Source organism: Dromaius novaehollandiae, chromosome 2, assembly GCF_036370855.1.
Source record: "Dromaius novaehollandiae isolate bDroNov1 chromosome 2, bDroNov1.hap1, whole genome shotgun sequence".
In the NCBI taxonomy this organism is placed as follows: Eukaryota; Metazoa; Chordata; class Aves; order Casuariiformes; family Dromaiidae; genus Dromaius; species Dromaius novaehollandiae.
Window position 1 is genome coordinate 134931408 of NC_088099.1, and position 13110 is coordinate 134944517.

At 38.7% G+C, this 13110-nt stretch overlaps 1 protein-coding gene across 1 annotated transcript; it reads left to right on the forward strand.

Annotated features, from left to right (window-relative positions):
• Positions 1-3267: 3267 nt before the first annotated feature.
• Positions 3268-12812, forward strand: SDR16C5 (short chain dehydrogenase/reductase family 16C member 5). The gene is given in 7 exon segments (XM_026115757.2): positions 3268-3394; positions 3396-3632; positions 7168-7299; positions 8744-8843; positions 10657-10801; positions 11832-11954; positions 12442-12812. Coding segments are annotated over 7 exon segments (1008 nt in total). The 5' UTR covers positions 3268-3298; the 3' UTR covers positions 12617-12812.
• Positions 12813-13110: the final 298 nt, after the last annotated feature.

The window sequence follows — 13110 nt, forward strand, 5'->3', positions numbered from 1 at the left end:
CGTGGTTCTTTATTTCTGTACTTGATCTTGTTAGTGGCTTACCTTTGACATTTAAGTTAGTCTATTTGTAAATTTGTCCTGTTTCCTCTATTTAATAGCTTTGTTGGGCTGAAAATTAATGCCAGCCATCTGAAGGCTTGCTACCAGAAGGTAAATAATAAAAACACCTTTCATACAACTGCTTGCATGGCTTCTTTGGCTGTGTCACCATTTATTTTTCAATGCAGTTAAATGGTTTTAGACAATTTTGTTATTGTATTTTTACTATCACTTAGAAATTGGGCTTTTGGTACAAAGCCATTTGATGTTCACTCTACAAAAAGTAAGTTTTGGTCTATGCAAGAGTTACTGTGCATACAGCAGCCAAAATAAAAAGTTTCTGTTTGACAATGAAATTCAACATTTTGAAAAACTGGGACAAAACTGGGACAAAAACCATACATATTCATGATTTCCGAATGTTTTTACAAAACAAAAATCCCAGTAGTGGTTCATTTTACAAACACTGAAACAAATCTGTAGAAGAGCCCCCAGATGTAGCTGGTGGAGTGCCACCTATCCTAAATACGCTGCCATCCCCGGATTTCCTTGTTAGTTACAATGCCCACTCTCTACCCAAATCTAGCAGAGAGCTGCAGCCCTCTTACCACCCTGAAGTCTCGAATTTAGGTATCCAAATTATTACTCATCATCTGAGCCTTACGCAATGACAGCTTGCAGCTTCTTGTGTCAATGCAGCATAAGAGCAGGAAAGTCATGTATTTACATACTTGCATAAGCATGTGCTTTGGAAAGAGGATCCTCCCGTTGGCAGCCTTATGGTTTGCAAGGTGCTGGTTGCAACAGAATTTCTTATCAACACAGTTTACCTTAAAACATTGTCCTAATAACTAGACATCTCTTCTTCTTTGTTTCATAACCAGGGATTCATTACTGAAGCATTTCCCTCTCCCTTTTCTGTAATCTTGTGCATTTGCAACTGCTGATTACAACATAACACCTTCTCCTAGTTACTTTTCTCGCTAGCTCTGCACTGCCCAGCTCCTTGTTTGGAGCCACAGTTCGCTGAGGCTTTGAGCTCTGCCTTCAGTCGTAATGAGCATGGTTCAGTAACACCCTTTGCTGGAATCTAAATAGAATATACAACAGTTAATTGCACATATAAGTAAATAACCACCCTATAAATATTATTAGCACTGACGGTGTAGAATTTTCCACTGTACGTCTTGATGAAAGTTATGTCAAACTAAATGAGTTATATAAGTTTCAGTCTTTTACGGGCTGAAATGAAAAGTGTCTCATGATCCCCCATAAATTACAATTTGAAATCTGAAATGTACTTACAACATAAATGCGGGGACCAAAATACACCATGCGTCTGTCATACAAATTCCTTCCTTCTGTGGCTTGCTTATAAGCAAGACAAGACTTTTCGTATTGCATATTCAAAATGCGAACTGTAACAGATAAATAGCCCTCTCTTTATTTGCCTTTTAGATAAGTAATACCTGGAAGATGTCACAATGCTTATGAAAAATGGAGAACTTAACAGGAAAAGCACAATCTTATAGGCCTAAGAATGGACAAAAAGTAGGAACATGACTTTCTATTCAATATTCCACTTCTTGTAAAAAAAAATACTGGCACAACAGTGGTGCAGGATTGCAGGTTTAGAGCTAGATAATGTACATATGAAAACTGATGGGAAAAAATAATGACCTTAACTATCATTTTAAAGGCGTGAAACAAAGATAATCAGGTGATTTTACTGTTTTACAGGGAGACATTCATAAGCAGTACTTCCCTTTCATTCCCATTCCAGTAAGGGAGCAAGCTGGAGAACAGTGATTTATATCATAACAAGTGTTTAATTTCATAGCTGCAATAAAGTAGCCACAGGGGAAGGAAAGACAGCACTTTCTTTCAAAATCCTTGAAAAGGACTTTAGTCAAGTCCCAGGTGTGATGCCAAGAGCAGCTGCCACCTCTGTGCCTGGGGCTGGCAGGAGGTAGGAGGGACAGTGATGCAGCACCGGGGTTGCACAATGCAGCAACAGTGCACCAGCCACAGAGGCTAATTTCGGCAGCAAGCCGGCCCTGGCCCCCTCATCCATAGAAACCGGTGACTTCATAGCTGAGATCACTTGTACAGGTGAGCGCAGGGCGGTGGGTGGCAAGGCCAGGGCGGGTGGCAGGTTGGGTGCCTGCTGTGGGTGCATTTTCACCCAGGAGTTGCTGGCGCATGGCCCCGTTCAGCCACAGGTCCTTGTCAGCTTCGCATGGCATGTCATTCCCTGACATGGGCAGTGCTGGAGTGTTATAATCCTTATTAATAGCCTGGAGAGTTATTAATGCTTGCCTGGTGAGAATTTTTCGTTTGGCACTGCTAAAAGTGCAGCCAGGGGCTGCAGAGCCCTGGGAGGCAGCAGCAACTTTGCCCATAACGTGGCAGCTGGGAAAGGGCTAACCCCTAGACCCAGGATAACCTTTTGATGCTTTCCTAGCAATGATGCTATGAAAGATTTTTTTCTTCATGGCTATTGCACTTTTGAGGTTGTCAAGTGTTTCCCTTCTTGTTGGGCTTTGAGTGATACTCATGTAAATACAAAATTCAAAACAGAGTTTTTACATTGTTATCTGATTCGACTGTATGCAACTGAAATGTCTCAATAATGTAGACCTTGCTGTTAAAAGTGTGGTACACTACAAACTAAAGCAAAAGAGATGGTATGGTCTAAGGGCAGGATGGAATTCAAAGACTGCAACACCATTCTGTCCTGTATATTTGCTAACATGCTCAGAAATCAAAACATACTATATGATTTCAGCCACACACTACTGGAAAACACACTCTGTGGGTAAGTTTTTATTGCCTACTCTGAAACTGCAAGGCACATTTTCTGCTAAGGAAGATACCTTCTATTCTAAGGTTGATATCACCCAAGTGTTTTCAGTACTTTTCTGTTCAGATAACATCAATTTGTAGTCTATAGGCAGTGCCACATACCTGCATAGAATGTGTTTTAAAAAACTTTGATGGAAGCTGAGGACTGAAACAGCAGGTATGTAGGATCTAGCAGAAGCTATTTTCTTTAATCTTATTAATAGGAAGCCAGCATCATTCACGAAACAAGCCTTTAGTTATATTTTGTATTTGTGCAGAAGAGAGATGTAAATGAACTAGCTCTTTAAAAGTCAATCTCTTTTTTAGTCAATCTTTTAGTGTTTTGATGTTCCAGTAAAATTTTGTATTTCTGGGTTTTTATAATTAGAAGAGCAGTCTTTGTGCCTGAAAAATCATGTTCAACTTCAGAAGCATCCTGAAGACACTACAGTTCCCAAATTATTTCATTTTTTTGTTCTTTGAGACTTTCATTTCATTCATATTTCCTCCACGCAAAAAAAAAAAAATTCGCTGTGGAAGTAGTGTTTATTACTGGTGCAGCAAATGGGATTGGAAGGCTGATTGCCTTAAATTTTGCCTTTTTGGGAGCAACCTTGGTTCTCTGGGACGTTGATGAAGAAGGTAACAGAGAAACAAGCAGATCAGCCCAAGAAAATGGAGCCAAAAGAGTGTTTGCCTACCAGTGTGACTGCAGCAATAGAGAAGAGGTCTATGAACAGGCAGATGAGGTTTTCAGATATGCAAATTTGCCAAATTTCAGATATTTCAGATATGGCTTCTTGCTTCTGATTTTTGCTTGCTTATAATAGTCTATCCTGTAGATTTTTTTTTTAAAGATGAAATTTTAGTAACCATTCTATTCAATAGAAGAAAATAATCACGCAGGGCATTTTTTCTCTTTTTGACAGGTAACTTCTAGATGAAACTTAAATTATTTTTGCTGTTAAATAACTGGGTTTAATCTGTTCTGTGGAGACTGATGCATTTCAGTTCTTCAGTGAAATAATGTAACTTCTTTCAGATTAAGAGGGTGGTAAATTATGTGGCAGAGGTTAGCTCCATATATTGGCTTGCTAGGCTTTAAAATTTCTGTAAGAAAGATATCAAGGAACAAAAAAAAAATCTGTGGAAATTGTTGAGAGGATAGTTCCTTTTTCTTATCTATTTGTTTAAAAAATTGTAGTTCCATAAGGATGATGTGGGGTATTATGGTTTCAGAAATGTGACCAGGAGCGAAACTTCATGATGACGCAACTTCATTTTATTTTTTGGTCAATCCAGCTGGAAGATAAAGCGAAAAAGAACTCTGATTTAAATGAGACTCTTGCTGTGCTGACCTATGTTTTGTAAACTATTATGTTTATCTTCTATCATCAGAGTACAACCTCTGGACTGTGTTCTAACACTATTAATTTTTACCTGTCCTTAAATGGTCAGTGTACTGCCTGAGAACATCTATGAGAATTTGTAGTTACTCATTCTCCCATTCCGCCCAAGGATATATTCTTCTTCTGTTAAATTCTCAGTATATGTATGTATGTACATGATTCACAAGTCAAATCTCTGACATTCTTTGTCTGATGGCATATGTCAGAGAAATTGGCTAGAATGTTTCATCACACACAAATGTTGATAGATTGTTTTGGAATCGCCTGAAAAAATAATTTTTTTTTTTTTACGAGTTTTCAGGTGTGCTCTTTGTTTTATGGTTGTTGCTTATAATTTTAGCTAAAACAGATCCATTCTTTCTGAACATGGATATGAAAGTTTGAAATAAATATATTCCATCAAGAAGTGTTCCTGACCATGAGTACTTCTAAAGAGTAGTTTGGATTCAATGTCTCCAAGAGTTTGGGATTGCAATTCTCATGGTTGCAATCGACAAGGTATTATTTTACTCTTACTTCTTAACAGCATTTGGGACATAGCCAACTGAAATAAGCGGAAAAAATTTCCCGTTGGGGCCATTGGTGATAGGCTTTAAGAAACACAGGTAGTATCGTATTATTAGTTGGACCATGCAGACAAGGATACATATCATAATAGCATGCCTGTGAGCAGAGACAAGTAAGTTGTTGAATGTTGTGGCCTGTGCTGACCCAACAGGCAATGTACAAGGAGGACAATCTTTAACAATTATTTAGCTAGTACAGATCACATAACCTTCACAGTGTAAGTCACTGACTACTACTCCTGCTATTTTAGCCTGTGAAAGGAATGCATGGGTTACCTATTGCTGTAACAGGTTACCGTGTCCAAGGAACAAATAGTAGCAAATATGCCTTTTTTTAAAAGAGCTTGAGAGGACACCAAGAAACTACAAATCTGTCATAGAGAAAATTGGCAGAAGCTATAATAAAGAATAGAATTAATAGACATCTGGAGAAACACTTAATGGAGAATAACCAGCTCAGAGTCACACTTCCCACAGGTTTTTGGGGTAGTGAGTAAAAAGCATGAAGGAAGGTGAAGAGAGTAAAATGCTGCTGATCAGGAAGATAAGCTGTCTTGTGAAGAAAGGGAGGATCCTTGTATGGATCAACCAAGCGGTTAGAAGGTGAAGCCAGGAGAGACTATGGATGTATTCCCCAAAGGAAGAGTTGGGTATTCCTGCCACACTCAGTAGTGTCTAGATTTGCATTCATTTGTGCAAGATGGAAAGGCGCTAGTATCTGAGCTCCGCTTGCCTATGACTGCCTGACACAGCTGGAGGGGCATCAAAACAATCTTCACTGAGCACTGAGGTTCCCTGAGAGAGCCAAAGCAAGGTCAAATGATGGGGCATCGGAAACAACCACCCATTTATGCACTATGCCAGACTGGATTTTTATGCTTTTTGTAATCATTCTATAATCTATGAGACACCAAGTAACTACTTACCTCCAGTACAGAAATCTCTTCAGTGAGCCTGATTCCTAATGCTGTAAATAAATCTCGGCCATGTGCTTTAATCAAATCCAAAGCATAGAACAGAATCTCTTCATAACAAACCCAGGCAAAGTTAATGGTGATTTTACCTTTCTCTCCAAGTGAAGTCATCTGTATATTTCATGGTAAATGTATCTGTACCCAAAGCATTTGAATCACCCAGGGAGCTATGCTGGATCTTTCCCTGTTCCATATATTCGTAAATGGTCTGGAAAAAGGGTGGAACAGGAATGTGACAGAGTTTGCAGGTAGTGTAGTAGTAGTTTTAGTGCAGTAAAGTTAAAGTTGAAAGTGTTGCCTGACACCATTTTCATTGTACTAGGCAATAAAACAACAGATTAAATCAAAGTTTTATAAATTCAAAATAGTGTATACAGCAAAAAAGTAGCCCAAACTATACCTGTATCATGACAGCCTCTAAATTGGAGACAGATCTTAGAGACACTTCAATTAGTTCAGTGAAAGTGTTTGTTCAGTATTGTTCAAAAAGGCAAATCAAATGTTAGAAACTATTAGGAAAGGAATCAAGAAAAAGACAAAAAAATCCTTATGCGGGTATAATTCTCCATAGTACGTTCAGATCTTCAGCACAGAAGAAAATTCTGCTGTCCATCATAAAATAACAATAAAAAGAAGGAACTAGAAGAGTTAGAGAAAAAAAGGCAGTAAGAATTACCATAAATATAAAAAGCTTCCATATGTAGAGATTGAATAAATTAGGACTTTTTTACTCAAAAGAAAGGCACCTGAAGTAGGATGTGCTACAGATAAAGGAGATCATAAGTATATTGGAGATGATAACTAAGGAATAATTACAGTTTCTCACAATACAAGAACTAGGGGACAAAGAACATTCAGGTGACAAGGTTAAAGCATGTTCACAGTGTGTGCTTACACTTTGTGACTCATTACCATTGGTTGTTACAAAAACCTAAAGTATTCTGGAGTTCAGGAAGCAATTAGACAAATTCTTAAGGAAAAAAAAAAAAGCCACAATATATTAAACACCAAGATGTAGATACAATATCCGGCTCAGGAAGTTCCTAAGCCACAGCATGTGAAAAGCTGAGCATTACACTGTATCAGTGCATCCTCACTGGATTAGTGTACTTGTCTTTTCCTGCTGCTCACCACCACGAGAGAAGGGCTATGGGGCTCAATAGGCTTTTGATCTGACATAGTCAAACAGTTCTTACACATTTACATTTCCAGTATAGATGTAAATAATTGCAAATATTTGTGTAAATGTAGATCATATCACTAAACATTTCATAAATGAAGTACGAGAGGAAAGGATGCCTTCTAATACTTTCTGTTTATCCTTTTCTCATTCAGGTTAGAAAAGAAGTTGGGGATGTTAGTATCCTCATAAATAATGCAGGCATACTGCTTGGGAAAACAGTCTGTGACAGTCCAGATACCGATTTTAAAAAAACCTTAAGAGTTAACATCCTGTCTCAAGTCTGGGTAATGTATTTTTTCTCTCCTGGATATCTGAGATGTGCAGGCAACTATTTTAGCATGAAAATCCTCAAAATGGCACCCTTGTGGGGCACCCAACTTTGAAGAAGAGTGGGAAGGCCATTGAATGGGGGAAAAGAGGTTGTTTTAATCATCCTGTAACTGGAGACACACCAAATGGACAGTCTGCCCCACTACGTCTCACTCTGGCACCTCTCAGCACTGTTAACAAAATACTGCCTGGGCACTCTGGCAAATCCAAAGTCTTTGCGTAACTATATCATGAAACAGACTATGTAACAACTGTGGCTGAAGTTAGTGCTGAAATAACAGCACGTGACTTTTCTACTCCAAAGGTTTGCTGACGCTGGAGAGCTTTCTCTAGTAGACTTGCAACATTCAGGGAGGCACAACCATGCTGCATATATTGGTGTCAGCCTTCAGGTTGTGAAGAGTGGGTTTTGCCTCACTGCCTTCTCCTCACTTAGGGTTGAGAGATATCCTTGTGCTTGCATGCCTAATCAGTATCTCCCTAAAGCATGTAGAGAATTAGTCTAAATAGTATATATTATCTTTGCCTAGTTTTCATACCTCTGAAGGAATTCTCTGTTATTTGGGGTCTCAGCTGACATTTAGGAGTTTCCCTTCTGAGGGATGGTTACTCTCACTGCCCACATTTGCTGCTTATATGCCCGAGTGAGCAGCCTGAATCAGAAACGCAGCATTGCAACTCCCTTGCTAAGTGACCTCTCCTGCTGGAAAGTTAGTACAAATAGGGAACTGTTTCAGCTAAAAGTTGTTCCAAATCCTTGAAGCAAAGGAGCTATGAGGCTGGTTCTTCAGACAGGTCTGAAGAGACATAGGACTGGATGACAGGGACTGTTACAGTGGGCACCCAACCAAAAAAATGTGCTAGGCACACACATCCAGAGGCAAACAGGCGCTGCAGCACATCTCAGCTATTGAAGAAAGTTTGTAACTATTCTGTCTTTTTCTTCTCTTCCTCCTCATAAAATACCAGCATCTTTCACATGTAATTAGTATCACACACAGTGGTGCTTCAAGAGCCCACAGCTGTCAGGCAGTTAGGTTTATAACAAATACGGCCTGTTGCCAGCTGAAGTTCCCTTGATGTGTTGACTTCTAGCTCCCTCTTGTGTATCAAATCTCTAGTAATAGAGGGCTCCAAACGTGAGGAATTATGAGGCAGAGAAAATAAAAACTTTGCTGCTTTTAATGAAACAGGATTTTAGTGATGACAGATCTTCAGATAGAGGGTTGTGGTTCTAATGCTGTCTTTTGATCATAAATTCTTACAGAAGTGGAAGATCAGCTTGGCTTCTTCTTGTGTAATGAAGGTATAGAAAGTAAATCAGCTTGTAAAACCTAATTTTCAATGCAACATTTTAAGACATGTCTCATTTTAATGTTATTTTATTATGTGTTTCAGACTTGCAAAGCCTTTCTCCCAGCCATGACTGCCTGCAATCATGGACACCTGGTTAGCGTAGCAAGTGCAGCAGAATTCTTGGGAGTCTCCAAATTGTCAGGTTAGTATCATCAAGTGCTATTATGAATCAGAGGCACATGTCAATAACTTTTCTTGGAGATTTCAGAAATGCTTTCCTTAAGCAGTTTACACCAACATACTGAGCACTCAGGAAGAGCCTGAAGATACAGAAGGTGGTGGTATACTGAAGAAGAGGATGGTGGTACTTTGCCCAAATGGTGCAGAGAGCTCGGTGCAGGGAGCTCGGTGCAGATTTTACTGGCTTCTTTGCAGCCCATCTTATCCCCACAGGAGAAGGGCAGTACTCTTATTACACATGCAGCAGAAGGGAGCCTATGTATATGTTGTCTAACACTGTCTATTACCTGTTTTTCTGTGGATGGATGTTCAGAGCCCTGAACTATATGTGGGTTATACATGGAACTTTACATTTCATTGGAGAATGGGTTTGGGGCACAGGAGGTATTTTGGCAGGTTTTTCATTAAAATTAGTTCAGATTAATTGTATTTTAAGCTATTTAGCAGCTCCATATTCTCAGCTGTTTCTCTCAGAAGAGTAGGCTGCTACAGTCCTGATTATTTCACATCTGCTACCCAGCCTCACTTCAGCCTGTCTGACGTTCTGATTGTATCTCTCAAGTTGCCCTATGAGAATGTGAACTTTGCTATAATAAGTATCTTCCGTTTTCTCTGCTGATTGATGGTGTTACTGGTTTTGTTTTCCACCTATTATTATCAGGTTAGATTCTCTACTGATTATAGGCCATGCCCAGCTTTCATCATTTAAACATAAATGCATATGAGAGCAAACCTGCCAGTCCAGGCATTCAGACTTTTTGCAAGTTAGCTAAGCATTTTTTGGTTGTATGGTTTCATCACCCAGTATGGATTTATCCATAAATCTCTAAAGACTAAAAGACCATCTCTGATGCCAGTTTTTGAAGTTACTCATCTAGCAGAAGTGGATTTAGTTATATCTATTTTTACACATATTAAAAATAACTTAGTAAGCTACATGTAAGTTCCCACACTTAAATAAGGCTCTTACAGTTGCAAAATCATAGAAAAATTTAGGTTGTAAGGAACCTCTGCAGGTCACTTGGTTCAAACCTCCAGTAAAAGCAGGCCTAACCTAGATCAGGTTGCACAGGGCCTCGTGCAGTCGAATTTTGACTATCTCCAAGGATAGAGATTTCACATGCTCATCTTGATGGCTCCCCACTGGATGCACTCCAGTATGCCAATGTTTTCCATGTACTGGGGAGTCCAAAACTGGATGCAGTACTCCAGCTGTGATCTCACATCTGGAATCAAACAATAAAAATGAGACAGGATTCAGTATACCTGTGCAAACAAAATGATACTGTAGTTGCAAAGCAGAACAGAAGGAAAGATAATAATGGGTTGAAGCAGCATTTATAAGTAGATTATTTAAACTTTATCACTAGAAATAGTTCCTACTGAAGGGTAAGCTGTGATATTAAAGGTTGCAGACCTTATGAACTGAGAGAATGACTGGTTTGTATATGAGTATCTGGAAATGTATATAAAATGTCAGACAAGCTCTTCATCTTATATGCCTCTATAGTCCACTGCAAAAAATCCTCTGGAAATAATTAGTCATATCCTTAGACATACGTGAATCAATCTGGGGAGGGGTGAGTAACCTTCAAAGTTAACATCACCAACAAGCATAGCATCCTTAAAATACTAATGACAAGACTGCTAAGAATAATACAGCTGATTGATATCACGGCTTAAATAATATTACAGAACATTACATTTTATATGTAACACATCATGGTGCTTTTGAGATGTTTGGGATAGTTCTTCTTTCTTTCTCCACTTTACAGATTATTCTGCAAGTAAATCTGCAATCACCGGACTGATGGAAGCTATAGATGCTGAACTGTATCAGGCAGGAAAACAAGGCATTAAAACCACAATCATTTGCCCTTCTTTTGTAAATACTGAATTAGCCAGAGGTATTCAAACCCAGTAAGTAAAAACTTAGATCCTGTATACTATTTTATCTGTAAAAACTAATTACTAGTCACTAGATATCTAGATATTACATATTCAGTCTCTAATTATTATAAGTTTGGTTTGCTTTTTAATTCCACATATTTTGCCCTGTTGGTGCACACAACTACCTCTCTTGACATAAGAAATCAAAACCCTCAATAACTAACATGCATTGGAGCCTGCAGAGTAACCTTGCAATCAAGGAACAGTTAGGGATGGCACTGCAGTATTTAAGGCAAACTGTCTTATTTGTCAGCAAAAGGGACAGTGCTGAGGTTCTTTGCCCAAAATAATTTTGGCACTATGATTACAGTTACAACTGTCAGGCTACCTGTGGCCAACCATCATAAACAATGCTCTGGTACTCATATTAGCAGGTACTGTACTTCTCTGAGTGCACATAGCCGTGCTGTCAGTACCCGGCAAGTTACTGTATCGTTGCAGTGATGAAGGAGGCTGCAGGCACTGATTTAGCCGTTGCAGCAGCACAGTGCCAGTGATTTTGGTTTCTCTGTGCTCTGTTCCTGCTTCCAGCCCTCCTCACCCTACAGCAGCTTAGACGATGCAGAGCCCAGCCTATCTTCTGTCAGGTGGGCTGCAAACAAGCCAGCTCCTGGCCTGTTTAGCTGTCACTCCAACACCTAGAAAAAAAGGAGGTACGCAGAGGGCTGAACTCTCATCCACAGAACAGCACTGAACGGTATATGCTGCAATTAGCTGGGAAGTTTTGAAAGCGACAATCAGTGTGGGCATTAACTTCATTAGGTTCTGGACAGGGCCCGCACAGAAGTTTTTCATTAGCTGTTAAAATGCACATCACCACAATTCTTTCAATTTATTTTGATGATAGAAGGAACAAATAAGATTGGAGACTTACTTTCAAGACTACTTGAGGGGAAGGAAGGAAGGAAGGAAATTCTAACATGAAATAATTTCTGTGTTAGAATACATCTCAAAAGTAAAGTTTTATAATTTCATAATGCTTTGTTTCTTGTTTTACCAGAAATGAACTTTTACTTCCTGTTTATGAAGCAGAGTATGTAGCCAGCAAGATCATGGATGCAATTCAAAAGGAAAAGTTTTATCTAATTATGCCTCCGACTTTCCGCTTGCTTGCTTTCAAAATGTAAGGATGTGACTCTTGTCTTCTATCATTTCTTTCTTTCCTTTGCATACACCTCCAAAATCAGCAGGAGAGTTTAGTAAAAGGTTCATTCAGTTGGTATGCCTGCAGTCAAATCAGTGATATATTCTGAATTATGAAGAACCAGTGTTTTTAATTTGTAATAATTTAGGTGACCAGCATTCCTCTGGCAGCTTCCACCTCTAACACCTTTCTTAATCTGTACTCAGATGCAGCATAATCTGAAGAATTTTTATGGCATGGTACATCCCAGCAATACGCCTGGCTACAACTCCCTGCCTCCAGTAGCTGCCTCCACCACTCACTGGGCTCTTCGCAAAATTGCTTGAGCTGTCATTCAGTTCCCTTATTTGTAACATGGACACATGCTATGAATTTATCATTTCTTAAGTTAGTAGAGTTCATTGTTCTTAAAAAAAAAAAAAAAAAAAAAAAAAAAGTGAGGCTAACTCTGTGTTTGTCTCCTCAGTTTTCTTCCTAGGAAAATGATATTGCTCTGCCTATCTTACCTTAAGATCGCCAACAGCTTGGATAAACTCACTGGTGTGAAGAAAAAGGATTGTAACCAAAATGTTCTGAAGACTTCAAGTGCAGCTAATTTAATTTTTTCTGAAAGAAAAAAAAAACAGCTAAATCTTAGTTAAATTAATTTTTAATCATTTTTTTTAACAGAAGATTTGCTTCCTGTATAATATTTAATATTGGTCAGGATGTAATACAATTCTTAATAACTGTCTTTTAATCACCATTGTTTAGCCCCACCCAACCTGCTCTTTATTTTATGACTGCATGCTGCTTAAACATTTAATTGAGCTCTCAATAAAAGTCTCAGTAAGATCAGGCAGGAATGTTTGCCTTCATTTCATAGGTTTTGAATTCCCGATTCCCAAGCAAAATTTCAAAATATAGAAAAAAATCACTACTGTTTATGTGGAAAGAAAAACCACAGAGAGTTGAACTTACTTCACATTTTAGGCATTTTAGAAAGTCCAAACAATCTCTCTCTCAAGCTTTAGCAAAGCATCACTATTTTCAATGAAGGAACAAGCCAGATCTATTCTCAGCAGCCTCGGATAACTTTGACTATTAGAAAGTTAAAGGCTTAAGTGACAGGAAAAAAAGAAAAGCAAGCACACTT